Source organism: Ambystoma mexicanum, chromosome 7q, assembly GCF_040938575.1.
Source record: "Ambystoma mexicanum isolate Mex_15411 chromosome 7q, UKY_AmexF1_1, whole genome shotgun sequence".
Lineage (NCBI taxonomy): Eukaryota > Metazoa > Chordata > Amphibia > Caudata > Ambystomatidae > Ambystoma > Ambystoma mexicanum.
In genome coordinates, this window is record NC_090941.1 from 328,198,078 (window position 1) to 328,221,611 (window position 23,534).

General features: G+C 42.4%; 1 protein-coding gene across 2 annotated transcripts in view; it reads left to right on the plus strand.

Annotated features, from left to right (window-relative positions):
* DIS3 (DIS3 homolog, exosome endoribonuclease and 3'-5' exoribonuclease) overlaps positions 1-23,534 on the plus strand; it is an 859,785-nt gene that overhangs the window by 342,787 nt on the left and 493,464 nt on the right. For both annotated transcript variants that reach the window (XM_069639429.1, XM_069639430.1), the window contains one exon: positions 2,228-2,329. In XM_069639429.1, the coding sequence (XP_069495530.1) occupies positions 2,228-2,329 (102 nt within the window). The remainder of the gene's footprint in view (positions 1-2,227; positions 2,330-23,534) is intronic.

The following is a 23,534-nucleotide window of genomic DNA, read 5'->3' on the forward strand; positions in this document are numbered from 1 at the left end:
TGTTTGTCCTATTATAGATAATTCTGCACAAAATGTAGTGTTAAACTCTGTTTTCAATCAAATGCATCACCGTACCAAGCATTGGTAGTTCATAATCACGTTAATGACCCGGTGACACAAGGTAATAAAAAGGTATTACGAGGAGTGTTAGGGAGAATTCTCATTTCTGTGCTAATTCCCTTCAACCTTAGAGACCCCCAGCTTTTTTGCTGAACTTTTTAATTTTAACCCTGGAGTGAGGGAACCTTTTTTCTCACTCTCCCGTGTGTTTTGACCTGATTTGGATGATGTGTTGCCTTTGTTTTTGGAGTATGACAAACTCCATAGGCATCTGCTTTTTATATGGTGCCACACAGCACCTTCAGTGCAGTGTCGAAGAGAAATCCTTTAGATTTCTTATAAGGTTTAAATACCTTTTCTTGTGTGCACTACTGTTCTCAAGAATAGTAATGTGAAATTGACTTTACTTACCTTTTCTCTTTGTAGGTGCAGCACACACCATCTTATGTGGAGTGCTTGGGGGGGGGGGGTTACTTATTATCCCCTTTTCCTAGTTACTCATGTAACATTTATTATGTTACCCTCGCTACTTTTAATGGCTGGTGGCTGTGGTTTAATTTTTCTACCTGTTAGGCAAGAATTGGAATAGTACCCTTTGGGTGCACTACAGCAACCTTGACCTCCTGGCAATAGGAACCCAACCTTTGGTATAAGTCTGTACTACACAGGTTGGTAGCGTGATTAAGCAGCGAGGCTTATCTAAAGAGGGATCAATGTGAGCAGTAGGGGAGTTGCACAGAGATTCACAGTGACAAGTATTCAAACTCTTACACACAAGGTTTCCTGATTAAACAAGTATTAATTTGTTTAACAGTTGGTTTGAATAAGCCTTCAGAAGGGGCAATATAATAGTAACACACACCTAGACTCCAAAATACACTCTTAGCTTCTCTAAATCAGCAAATACCCATTTGGGATGACAGACACTTCCTACACCCTCAGGTGACTTAAATAGCTAGGACACTGTGCGCATTAATATATCACTGTTGCATTTAGAGCAATACTTCGAAGTATGTCAAAGTAAAGGGTTATTCGAATAAAACAAGAGATCACACAAATAATCTGAAGCAGGTAAGTATGTTTGAACCCCCCAATGCAGAGCAAGTTAACCCTTTCCTGGAAGGAAGGTAAAAACACACAATCAGAGGAGAGAAGAGTCATTCAGGGAGCCAGGCCACACCAAAGTCAATTGGGCAAAAGTCTAGGTGAGCTGAAGCACTTCTTGTAGGCAAATAAGTCTTGCACAATGTTTTAGAAGTCTTAGTAGAAAAAGTAGAATCACTATAGGGCCACAGCTGGTTAGGCTTGATAGGTAAAAAAGCTATTGCAACTCTACAGAACAACCAAGACAAGACTCAACTGAGATCCAGTGAGGCTCCACAAGAAGTATGTTCTCTTAGACTGTACATTACCTTTTGTTTAGAAGAAATGGTTCCAGCTGGCTTCTGTCCCTGTGTGGGGTTTGCAGATCCTGTTGTTCCTGTGCCTCAGTCGTGGGGACAAGAGGGAGGACTTCTGGGGACTCCGGCAACACAACGGGAAGGTCAGCGACAGAAAAGGACAAACTTCTATTTAGTGGCACTTCGCGGTTTCAGCTCCTCGTGTCTCAGCAAATAGCACCACCGCAGACTCTCGGATACCACCTTGGACTTTCCTCGCATCTGGGGTCTAGCACTCTGTTGAGGAGGCTCAAGCTTTGTCGGTCCTGCTTATTAGGAGTCTGTAGAATCTTCCAGCAGCTCGGGTCGGACTTAAAAGTGATGCACTCCTAATCTGGTGTTCCTCTCCCTGGCACTTCTGTTCCTGCAGCAGCAAGGAAGTACAGCCAGCTTTGAGAGGATGTCCAGACGAGTCCAATATTAACCAGAGCTTTGCTTCAGAAACACCCAAAGAAATAGGACTCCTTGAAGGAAAATCTGGAACACCTATTTTGTAAAAAATGAAAAATACTTTGGGTATTGTGCTTTTGTGATGGTATGAAACATTCAGACTGCCAACAAGTATCCGCCTGACTTGTGTGCATGATAGATCACATTTATGATAACAATGACACTTCTAGGATTTCTCTTAAGTATTTTTAAATATTAAGTATCTAGAAATAATAGTGGATCAATGCAGTTTCTGTGAAGCAGCTTTATTGACCAATACTGTATTTCCGCTTTAATAGGTTGGGGTACACATTGCAGACGTGAGCCATTTTATTCGGCCAGGAAATGCTTTGGATGAAGAGTCAGCAAACCGAGGAACAACAGTGTATCTCTGTGACAGGGTAAATATTGATGGTCACTGTTATACCCTAATGTTTTAGATTGGTAATGCTTTTGTGTTTTGTACAATGAAATGAAATGTTAATATGAAGAGCTGAAGTGGCTGCGGAAAGAGAAGGTTTTCAGGTGGCTAATAGCCTCTTATTCACCTTTTGATTGCTGCTGTGTTAGACAACATAGTCCTATGTAGCCTCTTCAGTCACATACTGTTAGGTAAGATGTTAACTTAAGAGTTAAATCTACCTCACTTGTGAGAACCCCAGAACGTTTTGCTGGACTGGTAGATCATTTTTCCCTATACTTCAGTGAGTAGGAACCTTTTTCCACACTCACAGATGCTTTAACTCTTTATATGGGTGTCATTTTTAAGACTGTCCATAGTGTCCTTTTAATTGTATCCTCTTTGACAACTTTTGGTATATACTTTATTATTGTTACAGGGTTGCCCTGTGGGGCTCCCCTTTCACTTTCTCTGGCTAACTTTCTGAGAACTACAGTTCCCAAGGGTCGAAAGGATATTTCTATTCCTTCTACATTTTTTTAGGTGAAACCAGCACACCCCACCTTAGATAGAGTGCTGGGTAGATACAATGTATCCCCTTTCTCACTAGCAGTGTAAACATTTTGTTGCAGGGACAAGCTTACCTTAAAAGGCAGGTGTCAGTGAACCTTTTTACAAATGTGGTGCCCCGAAATGGCCCCTGTCTTTTGTGTGTTGCTATTTCCGTGCTTCTTGTCCCTTCTTGGTCTTACATCTGCCCTCCAGTGCGGGAAATTCCTTTGTGTGATTTGTATCTTTGGTGGAAGACCTCGGTCAAGCCCGCCCAGGCTCCAGAGTGTCTGCGAAGGCAGGAAGCGAGGGAGTAGTCCAAAACTCTGCAGCCTTTTGTCTTCCAGCCTGCATGTGAGAAGCCAGTTCAAACTGGGAGGCTGGCTCTCCTGAAAGGACTGCCACCCTCCCACCCCCCAAGTTTGAATGTTCCAAGGCTGTTTGATTGGCTGGGTTCCTGCATTAAAATCCGAACCTGGAAGCTGAAGAGGTAGTCGATCACTGGAACCAAAACCAAAGAGGAATGTGAAGAAACCGCAGCTGAGATGATTTCCAGCGACCAAAGAGCCTGCTGTGTAACAGGAGCCTGCGTAGCCCTTGCTTCCAATTGGCCTGGTAGTCCAGAACATGATACTTCGTACCCAGAGGCTGGTGAGATCCACTGGTCCCAAGAAGACCTGCATTTTGAGCCATTGCACGTCATGCTGCGACCTTGCAGGGCTGCAATACCCCGATACCCCGAGCCATTGTGCAGTGCACAGTCTTCCAAATCTCGCTGAAACTTTGTGGGCATCCTGCTGGATCTCCAGAGGCACGATTCAGGTCTGAAGCGTCTCCTCAGCGTGCTGGACCTTGCAAACGACGAGAATCCGACCAGCGATAATCTGTCTTCTGTGCTCCTGAAAAGGAGACCGATCCACAGAGCCTCATCCAGCCGCGAGGAAACTCTTGCCTGGAGCCTTCTCCTGTGATCCCTGCTGCAAGAGACCTTCTAAAGTACTGTCTTCCGTCTTCCTGACAAAGGAATCCATTGCCCAGGTTTTTGTCTGCAGATCCGGAAGTCTTCCTGCTGCAACTCTTCTTCTGTGCTGTGGTACTGTGTTGGCTGGGGTATTTTACCTACTTTAAGCCTTTGTGATTTCTGTATAGCTTTGAGGTGTTTTCTGTGATTGGGAGTCCAATCATCCAGCTCACCCAGGCCCACGGCGGAATCCTCCCAGGGTGTCTTCTCTGAAGTCCCTGGACCCGCAACTAACTTTAAAGTGAAATAATTATTGTTTGAAAAGTCTTCCTCTGGAACTCTGACTTTGCCTGCAACTGAACCCTGTCTCTCCTACAGCTGGCACCTACACCACTAGGGTCCATCTACTGCCTCTGATTAAACTTATGCTATAAAATAATGGAAGGGCTGGATAAGAACGGGTTATGCCTTGAAAAGAATAACAAGTGTTCAAAAGTTACTTACTTCTAAAAGAAGTTGGTTGGTAACTGTAACTCTGAGATGCACAGTTACAAAAGTTCTTACTTAACTTGAATGTGTTGCACTATTCTGAAAAATGTATATATAAGGCTAATTTACTCACCTGTGAATTGGTTGTGTCTCTTCCCTAATGCTGTTGGTTTCACTTTACTATTCCTGTTAGGATAGATGTACGAGTGTTCGTTCCCAAGTGGGCCTTGCTTCCCCTGACTTGCTGTTAGTCTGTTGCAAATGTCTGCCTAACGTTATACTTAACTTTAAGTTGCTGATATCCCCTTTAAAAAGTATATAGGTTTTACTTACCTTGTGTTAGCTGTGTGCCATCCTAAATCAAGTTAGAGATATTGCTTATCTCAATCTGTTGCACTGATCTGAAAAGCAACTGTAATAGTATATTACAACATTAGGTATTAACTGCCTAGAATAGCTGTGTGCCATTCCTGAAGTGTTCCTTTAGGTGTAGCGGACCTTAGTGTAAAGAGTTCATGCTTATCTTAGACGGTGTTCCCTGAGTGGAAAAGCAGCTGTAATTGTATATTACACCAACAAGTTCTTATTCACCTGGTATAAATGTGTTATCACAAAAGTAGTAGAGGTATATACTGTTCCTTGAATCTGTGTTCCACTATTCAGAAAAGTATATTTGGAAGTTGTTTGACTGTGTGATTTCCTTGTTAAGTGTCACTGCATAACTGACGGGGTCTAATACCTTTGTATTACTGAAAGTAATCAGAAAGTAATCTATGGTTTTATCCCCCTAGAAATATTGTTAGGTGTTCTAAATAAGGTCTGTGCTTTGATCTGTGTATTTAAAGCATAGTGTTGGGTGTTTATGATGTGTTTTTATGCTTTATGATATTACTTGCCCAAGAATCTCTTGGTCTGCTTGTATATAAAATAAACCCCTTTATTTTTACAATACATAGTGTGTCAGTGTTTCGTTGGACCATCTGTATAATACAATTTCTTTGTACTGATTCTACAGCCCTCTATCCCTCCTAAAATGAGCCTGGCTGCTACGGTCTAGTCTACCGAAGACTCTGGTGCTACAGCCTTATACTAAGAGTGGAATCTTGTACTGTCTCAGTTGAATGGTTTTACTAAACCCTTTGTTGGACTTCATGAAAATAAGACATCGGAAGATGAAAAATCTCCCATCAGTAAACAACATCCCCAAACTAAATCGCCTATCCAAAGTACTCCAGTTCAAACTTATCCCGCCTCTCAGAAATCCCCCATAACAAGTCTCTATTACACTCACTGGATGCAAGTGTAACACACCAACTAAGCTCTAAACTCACTCCTTTTCAAAGTGACCATGGGTTTTTAGAGGACGCTGCAATCAACACTGGCGGGGTCCCGGAGGAGGGAGGATCGGGACAATCGAGTCCAACAGGGGAATAGGCTGAGTTCAGCACGGTTGCAGAGGGGGTAGCCCGTGGTGAGACAGGATCAATTCTGCAACTAAACATTACTCCAAGCTGTATGAGCTTTGGGAAAATTGCGGATGAAAATGCCTCCTCGTTTGTGACAGAAGAAGTCTTCGAGGAGGCAGTGACTTCTGCCTATGAGCAGCCCCTGTGGAGCACCCCAATAAGAAACATCAGTAAAATGCACGCATCATTTAAACTCCAAAATGTACACAAATCGTCACCAACTAACTGCGAAGAGTTTGAATTTATAACAGAAGTAAGAAACGGCAAAAGCGAACAAACTCATGTGTATCACAGTGCGATCGCTTTGCAAAATGAAGCTTCAAAGGAAATCTTAAACAAATATACAAATATAACATTACGACCGAAATAGATATCCATCCGATACCGATTGTTTAAAACTCTTCAAAGTCCACCTACACAAACTAAGGACCACAAGTCTGCAAATGAAAACAACATAGAGGTCTCGGACAATAGAAAAAACGCGCAAATGATGGAAGAAAGAGACACATGCTCAGAAGATCTCTCAGACCTCATGAGAGAACTGGAAAACCTAATGACCTCAATTGGTTTAGATGGCCATTATTCTACATTGGAGGAAAAAACATATACTGAGACCCCGACTAAAAAGACTCAAGTAAAAGAAATAAGAAAAATAAAAATATAAAATCACTGAGAAAGACGGGGAAATCTCGTGGTCAACAACCTATAATTAAAAGAAGTTGCCTCATAAAACAAATTCAAAAGATGATAAAACTAAAAGATTCTACAAAATGATGAATACGAGGAAACAGGTGAACATAATAGGAGGAAGTTCACTATTGTATTTTTTTCACAAAAAAACAACCTGAAATTCAGACAAACCCTGGAGAGTTATCGGATGCAGACATTTGCAGGGGCCTGACACTGAACAACCAGCCCACGAAACCGGAACCCGGGGATTCGTGTGGTCCGTTCTTTCCTCGGTGATGAACAATCAGATCATTGATGCGGCTGATCCATCTCAGCCCACATCAGTGCCTTCAATAAATGAAAAAAACGAAAAAAGACTTTCATTTTGGAACCCCAAATGGGATTATGGAGGACCCAGGCAACGATGCAATGATAATCTCACATAAGAAAACATGTGAGAGTAACTTAAACATGGATAAACTGCAAAACAAGTGCCCGGTCCATTATAAATCCCTGATAGTGGAATTAAGAGGCTGATTAACATCTCCTGAGACTATACCCAGCAAAGTGACGGATTCAGTAATAAATGTGCCTCGAGGAGCACCATCAACGGGAGAGTAAAACACTAACCTCAACAGCTCGAAAGAAAACTTGAACGAAGGAACACCAATAAAAAGAACCATCCCACTAAACGTAATGAACCTAAGCAAACGGCGCAATCCCTTCTATCCAGAAAAAAAGATTAATGAAAACCCTGAATTAGATTATGTATCAAAACCATTCGTTTCGAGAAGGAGAAAATCTCAAGGCTATTGGAAATCAATGAAAAAGAAACTCCATCTAAAAAAGAAAAAAAAATCTTCTGGCAATTATGTCAACAATAACTATCACTTTAGCGCCCTTACGTTATATGAGGCGCTGAAAAATACATTGAAGGACCACACATCAATAATTGCCTTGATGTACACAAAATTGACCTACTTGGAAGGATACATCAATGCTTTTGAAAAAATGAAAGAACAAATAGAAATAAACAACATGAGAAATAAAACGTCAAATCGGAATGAAACTTAACATAAAGATAAAACTTCGGAAACAAACAAAAGTGAAATGGTACCACGTAGCATGCAGACAATTCCAACAAATGGAAATTTTGAGGAAACCAAGCTATCATCTCAACGTCAAATCGAGGAGGATGCCGTAAGGAAAAAAAAAACAAAGGGAGATTTTCAAACAAAACCTCCCTCCTTCACAAGGACGGAAACTGGGAGAAGAACAAACGTTACCTGGAGACAAAAAAAGTGTAAACAATCAACAACCGGCGAAAGTGACCCAAAATTGATGCGTTGTCTTAGAACTCAAAGTGAGTAACAATTGTCCATCTCTGCAAAACAAAATTCATGAACAAGACCAAATCGTTCAACTAAATACATACAAAGTCTACCCCTTATTTTCCCAACCAGTGGGTATCAGAACTTCAGTAGGGAGACAAGTGACTTTTGAAAGGGAACAACAGAAATTGACTACAGTGAACAAAATAGACCATGATGAAGGGAAAAAACAAACTTTAGTCTCAGCACCAAGAAACACTCCTGAAAGAAACAGTCTAAAGGATACAACAACATCAGTAGGTACTCAACCTCCAAGACACCCAAATAACAACTGCATAGTGATCAAAGAATCCTCTGATAGCATAGAACTAATGGAATTATCTCAATACGCCGTGGAGGAGTCTGAACCGGAGTTACCCAGTTCATCACTTGAAGATAAAAAGATGAAAAGGCAAGGGAAAAAAGTGGAGGAAAACAAACAAAAAAGCCACTCTTCTGAAAACACCACCATTTATGACCCTTGCAAACAGATGTCAAAAAATTGATAACGAAAGTCAGCAGATTTTAAATAACCTGCAACAGCGGGAAAGGTCACGTTCTATGGAATCAAACAAAGCCCAGAATGTTCACACACTGAAAAAAAGACTGAGCCCGCCTCGACAACCTCTAAAATAATAGAAATGGGTCTGATGACTACCGTGAAAGAGAAAGTCTTGGATCGAAAACGAGGATAAAAAGAGCAAACGACAGAGAAAGACAAGTCTCCAGGAGAGAAAACCAGAGATCGCAAATGAGAGAAGAACCAAGAAGGGAGGAAAGAGCCACGTACAGGGAAAAAAGAAACGGTGAGAAATTTTAGGCTCAAACTATTTTGGACAAAATCAGATGCCACTTTCTTAAACAGAAAAAATGTAATGACTCTCCTCCTTTATTTTATCCCAAGCCTGTGACTAATAAGAACGGATGATATAGCAATTGTTGAATTTGGAGTTAGAGGAAAATTAGATAGTGTTTACCACCACGTCCCTTCTCCAGTAGGTTAGATCACCGATATCGCAAGCAACTGAAAACTTTTTAATGTTGGGTTATGATCTAACTGGGTATCTGGATAACAGATTGAGATTATGTCACCCAGAACGGGACAGAAACCCTCCAGAAAAACTGAACTACTCATCCAGAGAAACAAAAATACGAAGTAAATCTAGGAGGGAAGAAGAGATGGCAGGTAGAAGATCAGAAGAAGACCAAACTGTGACCCAAGACAAAATCAACCCTAGGAAACAGGATGAACAGATCATAACGCAACGGAACTCACAACTTGAAAATCAATGTGAAGGCGACCAAATGTTGAAAACTGAATTTTCAAAAAATTTCAAAGTCCCCCTTGCAAATTTGATGTTTCCCTAAGGGCCCAATGCCAAAACTTACGATAACCTTTTTACCAGAGGAAAGTTCCTCATAGGAGCCAGAAGTATCAGACCACTGTGAGGAACAACTTCCATCCCAAGGAACCCAAAATTGGACCTGGATATCAAAAGCACTGGTGCAGGGAAACCAAATATAGCCATCCTTGGGGGTAGCCATGGATCCTAGAGGTGCAAAGGAATCCTTGGGGAAACAAACCTCCATAAAACTGGGATCTTGGAACACGAGAGGTTTCACCCATCTACTCTCACCCAGCGATATACATCTAGGAGAGTGACATTCTTTGTCTCCAAGAAACTTTGCTATTGGATAAACCCCACATGGATGGATACAAGACCTATCTTTCACCGTCAGCCAAAGGACCGCTAGCACACCCCTCATCGGGCCTATTGATTCTGATTCGATCAAACACTGAAGTTCATGTTGTACAAACCTTGGAATCAAGCTTATTCTTTCAAGTCCTGCTCTTAAACTGGAGGGGAAAAACCCTATTAGCTCATAGAACTAATGGAGATAGTGTAATTATAATTAACACATACTGGAACCCCCTAGTTACGAGCGTTGAACAGTTTTTAAACCAAGCGAGTAACATCTTAGATAAAATATCTACAGACCACCATCCAAAACATCTAATTCTATGTGGAGATTTAAATAGGTTATATCCTAAAATACGACTGGAAAACATCTCCAGAAGCTCTAAATCATTGACGATAATAAGAGGCAACAAATGGGCAAAAATAATGAAGTGGAGAGAGCTGCATAATCTCCACCTTTTGAGAGGTGAGGATGAAGAACTCGTCCTGACTTGGGAAAAGGATGGACTTTCTGCCACATTGGACCACATTTTTGTAACGAGAGAACTTCTCTCGTATATTATAAAATTTCATGTCATTCGCACCAAACATAGTGATCATAATCTTCTCGAATTTGATTGGGATTCGAAGCACGATACAAGAAAGCGAATGACAGCAAAAAGTGAGGAAACAAGTGGTGGAAACAGACTGAGACTAAACGCAATGGCGATTAAGTTTTTACTGCATCACTAACTCCGGTTTAGGTAAACACCCAAACGGAATAAATACTGAATTTGACTAACTGTTAATCGCCTATCGATAAGAACGCTAGAGGAAAAAACAAACAAACTGAAAATAGTCACATCTACGACAAACTGGTTGAAGAGAGAAGAAAAGTAAGAAAAGCAAAGCACTTAGCAAAAAAAACTAAAAACATAAAGTACATAGAAACAGCAAGAACCCTACAAAAATCCTTCCAAAACTGGTTAAGATCTTACAGAGCACTTCTGTACCAATCAGATGTAGAAGAAATGTTAAGTGTAATGAATGGACGTAAATCGAGATTTGGTTGTTCATGAAAGCGACAACAGCCGATGTCAACAACAGAATCCATAACTACGTTGGAGACGAGAAATGGATAAAGCATTTCACGGCCCTCTTTCAAAATCCTGTTGAGGGGATATCAGCAACGCAGCAATTATGGAAAGCAGAGTGGGCACTATCTTTTGACACCACAATAATTGCAGGCAAAATACGAAAACTGAATAGCTCGAGGGACCCTGGACCTGATGGCCTAACAAATGCCCACTTGAAACAGGCTCCAGATGAATGGGCTGAATTAATCTATGAAGTAATAACAAAAATTACGATGACAAAAATAATACCATTTACCTGGAAGACGTCTATCGTAGTTCCGATATATATAAACGGTGCCATAGAAAGTCCCAAAGACTATAGACCGATAGCGCTACTAGATGTCATTGGAAAGCTCTACGGTTCTATACCGTTGGACCAATTTCAAAATTGGGTGAAGGAGAAAGACGTTGTAGACCCTTTCCAAATGGGTTTTGTGAAGAACACTGGGACATCGGCTAATATCCTACTGATAAATATTTTGAAAGGTAGGATAAAGGAAGGTAGACCTCAAAATGTTGTGGCCTTTGTTGACCTGATCCAGGCCTTGGACCAGGTTAACCTATTATGGGAAAAACTACAGGTGAAGGACTGCCCAAGAAGTATTATGGAACACATTCAAGCACTGCACACAGACACTTCCATGTCAGTGCGACTGAACCAATATGGAACCCTTTCAAAATCTATCCAGACAGCAAGAGGGATGAAACAAGGGTGCCCACTGGCCTCTTCCCTCTTTAACATTTACTTATGGAATTTGAAAGATAGAGAAGTCCGTGTGATCTTTCCCACCGACTCTGGGAGGCACAACAATACCTTGCCTATTATACGCGGACAATCTAATTCTTTTAGATTAGACTCCCATAGGCCTGCAACGTCAGCTGCATAACTTGAGTCATTACATCAGAAAAAACAACCTGGAAATTAACACAACAAAAACAAAGATAATGATCCTACAAAAAGCACCAACAAAAAAGGACAAATTTAAATGGCACTTGACGTGTGTAAAAATCCAGACAGTGACAGAATTTAAATACCTGGGAGTCATCCTGAGTAACAATCCCACTGAAGTGAACATACAGTTAAGGTTATTGTATAAAATCAAAAGGTTGACAACTCAAGCGAAGGTAATCAACAGAAAATGTTGCTGCTACTCGCTGACCCCAATTCTTCAATTCTACCGGACCAAGGTAGTACCGTCACTGACCTACGGAGCTGATGCCATTTTAAAAATCCCAGACCAGCTATGGCAGAAGCTGGAAAGTTATTTCTGGAGAAATCTCTTAAACCTACCGACATCGACGCCAGTGACTTTGATCCGAAGAGAACTGTGTATATCTTCATTACAGGCCATTGTCGATAGAAACCGGCTGATGCTATTTAGAAAGATAATTCTACCAGAGTGCTCAAACATTTTTGAAATTATCTACAAGGAAATGTATGTATCAAAGTACAGCCTCTGACGTCTGGATATAGAACAACCAACATAAACTGGATGAAATAGGATGATCAGAAGAACTACTAAAGAATAACCCGACTAAAGTAGTAACCAATCTTGAAAGACACGACGATAACATCGGACAAAGCAGTAGGATATAAATTGGCATCCCACTTAACATCTGTCAATAGAAAATTGAATGACACAAGACCATACTTGAAGAAATTTCCTAATAAGCAGTCGTGACAAACATTCATGAAAGCTTGTCTCAACCACTTGATGACACTCTTTATCTTCCCCCGTCTCTCCTAAGTTCTCCTCTCTTCCTACTACTCACTTTACTCCCTACTCTTTCTCCTTCTTCCTCTCTTCTTCATCCTCATATGCAAATTGTTCTACATACTTGTTTTTTCTGGTTTGATTCATGTATATTATTGCTTCTACTGTTCATGTTCGATGTATTCTTGTTCAACAGTAGAGCGCCTTAGAGTAAGGTGCTATGTAAAAATAATAAATACAAATGAAATAAGGGCCTTTAGAGGAATATCGAGCACAAATACCTGTTTCTGTGAGCTGTCCGGACAAATTTGAAACAGTGAGGTGGAAGCGCTTGATAGAGGGTGAAAAGATAAGAGACGTGATTGCAGTGACACCGTTTTTGCAACAAATTGATTTCTTAAAAACATGAGTGGCCTCTGAGTGGAAAGAATATAGACACACCTAACCAAAAGGAGTATAAGCAATAGCTAACTTCAAGAAGAACTTATGAAAAGTTTGCCCTTGATGTCTCTCCTCCTTTCTCTGTCAACACTTTTCCCCTTTTCTCACCTGCCTGTCTCCATCCTTAATTCGCTTCTTTTTCCACCCTTCAAATGTGGATGAAAGTGATGCTTTACGAGGATGAAACAAATTGTAAAATAAATTTGCATGCATTTTAAACCAAGTAAAAAACATTATTTTTTTAAAAAGCACCCCAGTATGCATAAAAATAGTAATGGGTTGAATGAACAATGTTCCCTTCTACCACCAAAATCTTGTATAACAAAGAAATTCTTACAAGGAATTACCATAAATATATTATAGCTGAAAGGAGGGAGGAAAGTGATTAACCAATCGGGCAGAACAGAGGTCATCACAGCAGGTGAGTAATATAAAATAGTATACCACTGGGCCAATGCATGACCCAGTCCGCTCATAAAACCTAGCAGACAGAAGTAGTAACAATGTAGCTAAAGTAGGAAATGTAAAGGAATGAGAAGTAAGGATGTATAATTCTAAAATTAATTTTACATCACCAGTACTTTATAAAAAAAACTAATTGTCATGAAAACTCCAGGGCCCCAATGAACCCCAGGGAGAACTGTCAAAGTCCAGGTTTTAGTTACATGAACATAGTTTTCGGAGTTCTGTAAGGTTTACCTATAGGGAACAACAGGACAAGGATAATATGAAGTCGAACTAGGGAAGTATAACTTAGTCTAAGGATGCTGCATAAGGAGCAACCATCAGGCTGGTGAATCTGAGGCACACTCGGAGAAATCCCAGGCCAAAGATCAAATACGAACAGCCTTGAGACCGCTGATAGCCGAGTGATCCAAGCTCACAAGCACTGTAGTATGGTGGTGGTAAGGGTGCATGGAATCGAGACTGCACCTGAAGCAAGCAGACGTTGGAAGGAATTCACCAACTACGGAATCTTGGTTTAGGGACCCTGTGTTAGGGAGAATTCTCTTATAAGGCTAATTTCCCAAATCTAGTGAGTCCCCCAGCAGCTTTGCTGGATTTTTGGGGTTTGTTTTTTTCTCCTGCTAAGAGTGAGACTCTCTTACTCCCACTCTTAGGCATGATTTGAGCTATGTCTTTGACTTGTTATGTGCTTATGGGCTATGGAGTTTCTTTTTACTCCATAGGGTATCATCTGTTTTTCTGTATGTGTGGTACACAGCACCCTCTGTACAGTACCACAAGGGTGTCCCAGCGACCCCCAAACATAGACTCCATACCCTGGGACTGACTACTGTCTCCCAGGGCATGTAAAGTCACCATTGGCTTTACTAGTCCAAAATTGTGAACAGAACCAGTACAAACATTCATATTGTGGAAGTACTGGTAACGGGTAATTCGATTGCCCCAGGGTTTGTTTTCAAGGGGGCACTGTCCCGTCCCCCCTCATCGAGTTTCTGGCTGGTGGCAGTGGTTACCACGCGAAATATTCCAACAGAATATTCTCTATGGGATTTTCCCATTGATTTTAAATGCACCACTTTTTGGTGCAATGTTAAAGATACTTCCGGTTTATTTATTTAATATTAAATCACCGATTGGGTCTTTGTGCCAGAACTCAATTCTAAAATGGCGTTTGTGTCCGTCTCTGTAACTCTGACCAAGGTCGAGCCCTTTGTTCCACTATTTTGGCGGGCTTCTCCACAGAAGCCCTCCAAATGGTGCCACTCTGTCTGGGTTCCACAGGAAGGTTGGAGGGGGGGAATTGGCACCCTGGACTGCGTTGCCTTAGCAACCCAAATCGCACTCTACTCTGATTGGCCCAGTGGTGAGCCACCCGGCTCACCACTTAGCATGTGTGATTGACAGCTAGGCTGATGAATGGGGGGTTTTCTGCATAAAAGCAGGGCCTTTGGGACTGGAACTTCAGAAGTCGCCACAGGACCTAAGAATCCGAAGAGGGAAGAAGCTGAGCCATCTGAAACAACGACACCACCGGTGAAGCCCTGCTGCAACTACCTCACCACTTTCCCCACGACAAGAGAAGATCTTCTGCTGGACGAGTCTTCTTCCCCCGAGCTGGTGGGATCAACCAGTTCACCCTTTTCGCCTTCCAAAGAAGTCTCTTGGTCGAATCGCCCGTGCCAAGCACCCCGGCGGCCGGATAGCCAAGCTCACCACTTTTGACTGCAAATTAAAGCGCTCACATCTGTTCTAACAAATAGTAGTGTTTTAACCCTAACTTGTCTGATAACTATTAAGGGAGGTGTGTATACTTTACCTGACTGTGTTCTAACTTGCTTTTGATTGATTGCGAGTGCTAGTATATGCCAAAAAGTGTGTTTTAAATAAATCATTATATACTTTTTATACAAAGCTCTGGTCAGTGTTTTTTCTACTGTGTTTTGGCCCTATTGTGTATACTCTGCATACTGCCCTACTCTTCTTGAGAGAAGTCTGACTGCACAGCCACAGCTACCAGGTAAATCTGGGTGGTGCAGACTGCTACCAATTGGGTTTACTGCTTACTCCTGTAGTCTTAATCTTTTTGCAGTGTTCCCCAAGGGAACTGCACAGGATTCTGCCTAACACCCCGGGAAAGGGTACTCATTGTTGGGTGTGGTGCAAACACTTCAGGAACAGAGTGTGCACAGATGAGTTTCGCTCATGGATTGGCTCTCTCTAGGCAGTTGTTGGGGTTTCTGGTCAGTGTAACGTGAAACTCTGTTACAGAAAAGAACCAGATGAGATCCCAGCAATGAAAAGAATTGTGAATGGGAACAACGTGGAAGAAGACAAAGCAATAACAGAAGGAGCACTACGGAAGACTCAACAAGCAGATCAGATCAGCTCTGGGAAGAATCAAGGAATGTTAGGGGTGTTTTCCTAAAGTCCACCTGGAGGTAAGACTCTATAAAACGATCCCTTTGGTATACAGGTCCCCAACTCTTAGTAGATTTTTCTACTACCCAAAGGATTGGTAGAATGGCAGAGCAGCCAGGCTTATTTTAGGAGGAGGATGTGAGCTGTAGGTAAGTACAATTAACTCAATCAATACAATAGTACACAAACGCTTGCACGCTGAGAGTTATATTAAAATATACATTCATTCTTTGTTAGGAAGAATTCTCATTTCTGTGCTAGTTCACTTAACCTTAGGGAACCCCAGCTCTTTTGCTGGATTGAGGACTTTTTAATTTTAACCCTGGAGAGAGTGGGACCTTTTCTCACTCTCATATGTTTTGACCTAATTGGGATTTTAAGTATTTCAATCAGCCGATACACACTGGTCTCAGCCTAGTATGCAGCGCACAACTGAAAAGCGGTAGCGTCCATGTAGTTATGGTTAAGTTGGTGTTTCCATAGGAAAAGCATTTTTTGGGTGGCTTATAACTTCGCTCCCCCTGGACGAATCCTCACCAAACTTTGCAAAAGAAGTATATGGCCCACTCTGAATGTTTTTGCAAAGTTTGGAGAGGTTTGGTCCGGGGGGGGCAAAGTTATAGGGGGGGTCCCTAAACTTTTGTTTTTTCCCATAGACATAATGGGAAAAAACTTTGCGCACGCCTCAGCCCAAACCTCTGGACGGATTTACACCAAATTTGCGGCAGGAGCGTGGGTTTGGTCCCGAAAGCGTGCTTTTGCAAATTTGGTGTAAATCCATCCAGTAGTTTTTTTTAAAATGACTGAAATGTAAGGCAAAAAAATTAGTGCCCTGATTGGCCGAGCGGCTTGCGTGATGTCCGCGGACATGCAACGTGTTCGCTGATTGGACAGCGTGAAGCGTGTCAGATTTTCTGTGGCGCCCGCCATCTTGCATTCGTGGACGACCGCGGACAGCGTGGTGAAACTTGGATTAAAAATTGTATTTCGTAGAGTGTCTTGGTGTGTAAGAGTGTTTGGGGAGGGTGGGGGAGTATGAGATAGGTTCAATGTTCTGTTTTTTTATATGCTAGACACTTTTGTTGTGTTCGATATGTCTGCGGACAACACGGCTGTTCGGAAATTTTCTATATAAACTAAATGGTGGGGTGTTCTGAGGACAGAGTATGTGTCCATTTTGTTCGCAAGCAAGCTAAAATTGAGCTAAGAACACTCGCGGTGTCCTTAAATGTTCGTACATAATCAAAATGGGGGTGTCCTGAGGACGCTGTCCGTATTGTACTCTGGCAAGTTGAATGTGTTCTAAGAACACTCGCCGTGTCCTGAAATGCTCTGATTACTTACCGGTTAATCTTCATTACTCCTAGTCCTACTCTTCCTCGTCACATTACTGACGACCCTCCTCACCCTCCCTGCGGGGAAGGTCCCATGCTCCGGCTTGGTAATATGAAACTGAGTGATGTGGATGTGGGGGAGGAGTTATAGGAATTTAAAGAAATAGAAGAAGATCCTGTGTCGGAGGCAGGGGCCTCGGCCTCATGAAGTAAGTACTGGGACGAGGAAGAGTTGACGTGGAGGTAATGTTTGCAATTAAACAAAATGGGGGTGTTCTGAGAACGCTGTTCGTATTGTTCGTTGTCACGTTGAAAGTGTTCTAAGAACCCTCCTTATGTCCGTTGACATTACAATTTCCTATGGCCCTTACTCAACTTTTTGTCCACTAAACAAACGATAAATCAGGCTGCTGTGCGTCGACATTATGTGATAATCCTATCACTTGCCCCATCGACCTAGCTGACCTGCTTTTGCGACACTAAATCATATCTCCCGCCCCTAAGCCTGACATTATCAAAGCATTCATATTCCCCGTCTCTCTCCGTGACGATACAGGGTGCGTAGGCAAACGCGCCCAGTCGTCTCCAGTCCTACGCGACTTTACACAGAACCCGGAAAACAACACAGATCATCGCACAACACAGCGCGCAACAATTCGGAATATGAAACTGTGATTTAAAAGCAAACAGCAAGATTGTACATTTCGTAAAGTACTTTTATTTGACATCAAATGTTTAGAGAATATTCAGCGATTTGCATTTGTCTTTGCTGTCGATCCGCAAAAGTTCATCTTGAGTCACGCGCTGCTCCTTTGCGGTACACAGGGTGTTGGTTTATGATAAAAGAAGCACTATGGTCGCACTGATAATCGGAAGGCTGTTCCAACAACGAGGCATTAGACCACCATAATGGTTGGTATGTTGCTTCTAGCCGCTAGTACCTGGCGATTGCCCCATAAAATGGTGAGGGTCATGAAGTTGTTTAGAAGTAGCTGCACCTGGCAGTTAAAAAATCCATCGGCCGGGGTCTGAAAACCGTGGCATTGACAGTACGGAAGGACATACCTGTTTTAAAAAACATAAATTAGTCTCACCAGCCGATCTTCATTAAAAATATTCATTTTATTTATTAGGCCGTGAAACTATTTGCTAGCGAGGATAGTGCAACAGAGTATGTTAACTTATTCCCATTAACCCACCCTCTGCCTTTTTCAGAACCCTCTAAGCGACAGGGGACCAATTCGGCGGTGATAGTGCGCGGTAGAAAACACTATGCCACATTGAACGAACAAGTACAACTTAACCGGGCTTTAACGCCACGCTATTGTTATTATATTCCGGTATAAAATAATCTAAAGGGTTACTTACATTATATTGGCATTTTCCATTGTCTAAGCGTAGTGCAGTCCCAAAATACGACTCCGTCTGTGCCAACGATCTTTCTCATAGTGATATAATATATAAAAGTGGTTTCGTTTCAGAAATGTCATCCTTATCGTGTCTTACGTTTTTGCAACACTCCTTCAAAAGAAGTCTTTTAGCACGATCCCTGTCTGTCAAGGTCAAAAAACAATAGAACCTTATAGTGCCAGTCGTGGGCCTCTCCGGCACGAGAGCAAAAAATGGAAGCAGCTGACCTTCACTGTAAACGACCATACATTCTTAGTTTGCAACATTCTGTGTTCAGCCATCTCTGAGAAATTGCTTTTTACACTCCATCTTTGTATATTGTTTGCGTGCTAATAAAAAAACTTTGTTAAAGGGACGTTATGGTTCCAAGTAAAACCGAAAACCCCCTGAAATTCGCCAGTTATGGTAAGCTAAGTAAACATAACTCACGCTACCACCGTGCATTGCTAAGACTAACACCCAGGACATCAAAGATGACATCACAAATGTCATTGATGACATCACATGTGTATGTACTTTTCATGATATATGTGTACAAGGGATTCTTATTATAATGTTGCGAAAAAGTGTCAAGGATCATTGCAATAAATATCATACCCTAATTAGTGCTTTGAATGATGCATTGATATAAATAGCATTCTATTATGGGGTTCTATCTAGTATACTAAGCTACTAATGCAGAAACATAGCATTGTGTGCAGCGTACAAGATGAAGGTATAATATTCGTAATGTTAATATGTTGAATAATGAAATGATAATTGTTTTCTTAATAGATTTTTGTGTATTGTGAAATATGTAATAAGTAGCTAATAAAACCCATGTATTACATAATTGCATTACTATAGAGAAAACAAAAAGAGACAAGAACACATACCAATATACATATACATAGGGTAAATAGCAGCTTTGAAACAGAGAAATCATCATTTATTTGCTTGAAAATAATGCTGTCTTTAAAGCTTGTATCTTCCCCTCTGTATATGTTTCATATGATGTGACTGGACTCTAGGGGAATTACTATAAGAACCTACTTGTAGGATACGTCTACAAATAAAATACAATTTTTAGTTTGACTGTTACTGAAGAAAACCATGTGGCCTAGATATGTCAGCAAAAGAAAAAAGAGTGAGCCAGATGAACACTCGCGGTGTCCTGAAATGTTCTAAAATAAACAAAATGAGGGTGTTCTGAAGACGTTCTCCGTATTGTGTGACTGCTTAGCTGTATGTAATGAGGGAATGGCACAGAGTGAAGTGGAAATGGTAGAAGGGCTGTCCAAGAGTTACGTGGTCCGCGGACACCGCGGCTGTCCGTGGACAGGGCGTGCTACATCTGTGGTTTTCCAGCAAATCCAGCATGGAAAGAAGACTGTAGGGATCGGCCAATCAGATGTTGAGGTTGTGGATTTGTGTTGAAAGAGACTGTGTGTAGTGAAGATGGCAGAAGTGGAGAAAGTCAGGGTGTTGGTGCTCGGAGATATGTTTGTGCATGGTTTACAACCGTATGCTCAATACAGGCATGTTGCAAAGAATTTTGATGTTAAAAGGAGTGGAGGTCGTGTGGAGCACTGTGCCTGATTGCAATGTACAGGGAATTGTACAAGTTTGTGAAGATATGGGCAGGATCAACAGTCCCCATATGGTAGTTTTGCACTATGGTGCTTTCCGTTTGGACTATGTCAGTGCCCCTACTTTTTTGGCAGATTTGGAACACTTGGTTCAAGCAGTAATGAACATCCTTCCAAATGCCAAAGTGCCCTCAAGAGCAGCCGAAATCCTGCGCACCATTCTTCAACTGGTAAAAACGGCTGTTGTTGCATGAGCAAAGCATGTGCCCCCTCACTACCAGACGCATCATTCGTTGTTGACACTGCTAGAATATCCCTGCATTCGCTGCTTCCGGATCTTGATATCAGCAACTTCAGAAAATTAGCATCATTTGACACCAAGTGGCTCCTACCATACCCACCACTGTCCAACCACTTAGGCTTTTTACCCCCATTAACTAACCAGATCCAATAGTCCATACTGGGCACTGCTAGGCCGCTGAGACACTGCCCTCAATACATCAGACAATCAGACATAGTCTGCTTTAACTGTGTTGTGCCTTTTGGTCGATATCGGACCTCCTTAATTATGTGTGCCAGGATCATTAATAGACCACCTTAGTGCGCTGGGCCCTTTGGACGCTATCTGACCACTTTAACTTTGTTGTGCCTTATGATCGCCACTCTATTGTGCTGTGCCCATGGTCGCCATCAGACCACTTTAACTGTATTGGGCCTTATGGTCGCCATCAGACCACTTTAACTGTATTGGGCCTTATGGTCGCCATCTGACCTCATTAACTGTATTGTGCCTTATGGTCGCCTTCAGACCACCTTAACTGTATTGTGCCTTATGGTCGCCTTCGGACCACTATAATTTGTGTTGTGCCTTATGGTCGATATCTGACCACTTTAATTGTCTTGTACCTAAGGTCACTAATAGACCACTTTTAACTGCGTTGTGCCTTATGCTCGCTATAGTCCACATTGTTTATGCTGATTTGAGCCTGCACCCCTGGTCACTATAAACATCACTGATCTGAGCTGGTCACCAACAGTCCACATTGATTGTGCTGTGGCTCATAGCTACTTGCCAGCTACTTCCCGAACCACCATCTGAACTATGCCACCCTGGCTAGCTCTCATGTTCCCTTTCTGTATCATGCCCGACTGCACACCCTGCAGCAGAAATGGCTTTGTCCCACTCAATAATGGTTTAGCAAAGCTTGCCTGCCCTAGACACCACCCCATTCCCTGCCCCACTTCCTTCCTACCCTCCCTACCTCCTTTCTCACTCAGTGCATCATCGGACCATAGCACTAAAGCTAGTGCCACCTCAGGTTACACTCCACCTAACCGTACCACTGATGATCACGCAGACAACATCAATACCAACGATCCCTCGCCACTATGCTCACCTAGTGTCCTATCCCCAAGCCAACAGAGCAAACCTTGTCCCACTACAGTCAGGAATCTAAGACTTGCAACCAGATGTCACCATTGGTCCTACCACCGGAACACAGTCATTAGGTTCAACCCTATCAACTCTACCCAGACCATAGATGTCCCATCAGAGGCAGAGGCCCCACCAGCCAACATTCCCAAGCCCCTAGCTAATCTCAAAGGGGCGCTCATTAACGCCCGCTCGGTCCCTGCTCATGCGCTAGACATCGCTGACTTAATTGTGACTGAAAACCTGGACTTTCTGGCTATCACGGAAACTTGGTTACATGCAGCGTCTGGCCCCGCCCTATCCCTTGCCATACCAGATAACTACTCTATCATTAGATGCGATAGGGACAACAATCAAACCAAAGGAGGTGGTTTAGCATTTATATTTAAGAGCTCTCTCAACCTAAGAGTTGCTAACAATCACCAGCTGCCATCTGCTGAACTACTCTCAATTAAACTCCCAATCTCACCCAATTATACCGCCCTTGTGTACCTCATCTATCGGCCACCTGGTCCCACGTCCACATTCATAGAAGACATCTCTTCCATCCTAGCCTCTAGCACCAAGCCTAAATCCCAAATTATCCTACTTGGAGACCTTAACCTAGGATATCTGGACACAAACTACACTAAAGCTTGTGACCTTGCCAACGTTCTATCCGACTTTGGCCTAACCCAGCATGTCAATGTACCCACCCATATCAAAGGCTGCACATTAGATTGGGTCTCAGACATGAATTGCCCACTAAACATAACCTCAGCACTACCATGTGCATGGTCTGACCATCACAAAATAACATTCTCCCTCAATTCTTGCCCACCTGTGCACAAACCTTGTACTGTGCCACCCACACTTTCTCGCAACAAGAAGGATATTACAACTGAGAAACTACTCCCACTCATCTTCCCACTATTAAACTCTGTCTCCACAACCTGTGCGGACCCTACCGTCCTTGTGGACACCTACAATCGTGCTATGTTAAAAGCACTGGACACCATTGCACCTCTTAAACAGCGCAAAGAAAAACCACGCAACCACCTCAACTCCTGGTTCACCCCACACCTACGTGAACTTAGGAAAGACGAGCGTAAAGCCGAGACCCTCTGGAGAAATTCACCCACACCAGCAAATAAAATCAACCTTCTAACCATCACCCTCTTGTATAAAGAAGCCATACTAGCAGCAAAAAAAGAAGTTTACAATAACAGAATCATGCAAGCTCATTCCAATACCAAGGAACTCTTTAAAATTCTCAAGGAATTAGAGTCCCCAGTTGCTCCCCTTGACACTTGCACCCCGGACACCGAATGGTGCGCCAACATTCAAAAAGTTTTACTCAACAAAATCACCACTCTCCAAACCAAAATCAACACAAAAAAAAACTATCTCCTTGACTCAGTAGGTAACTCCCAACCCGCCATTCTCTCCTCCCACAATCACCACCTCAAACCTTTCAGTTTCTCTCCCCTAACCATTAAGGAAGTGGAAATTATCATCAAGAAGTTAAAGCCTTCTAATTGTCAAGGCAATGCCTGCCCAGCTCCTATCGTACGGGAAGCAGCGCTTGAGCTCGCCCCCTTTATCACCACCCTTATCAATTCCTCCTTTAAATCTGGCATAGTACCAGATAACCTCAAGGATGCTTGGGTAATCCCCCTAATCAAAAAACCTAACCTAGACCCTAACATCCCTACCAACTATAGGCCCATCACCACGGTACCATACCTTCTAAAAATCTTGGACCGGGCGGCATACATCCAAATTCAAAGCTATCTTGACAAGAACAACCTACTAGGACTTAGGCAATCCGGTTTCCGGCCGAGACACGGCACAGAGACCGCTCTAATAGACCTAAAAACACAAATTGAGGACCTGAAAGACAAGGGCAAACAAGCGCTCCTACTCCTCCTAGATTTATCAGCCGCTTTTGATCTGGTAGATCACCAAATCCTTTGCCAGCATCTTAAAACGGCTGCCCATTTCTCTGATGCAGCTACCTCCTGGATCAGTTCATTCCTTGCAAACAGATCCATGAGAGTCTTCTCATCTCATGTCGCAGCTGACCCAGCACATGTTCCTTGCGGTGTCCCACAAGGCTCAT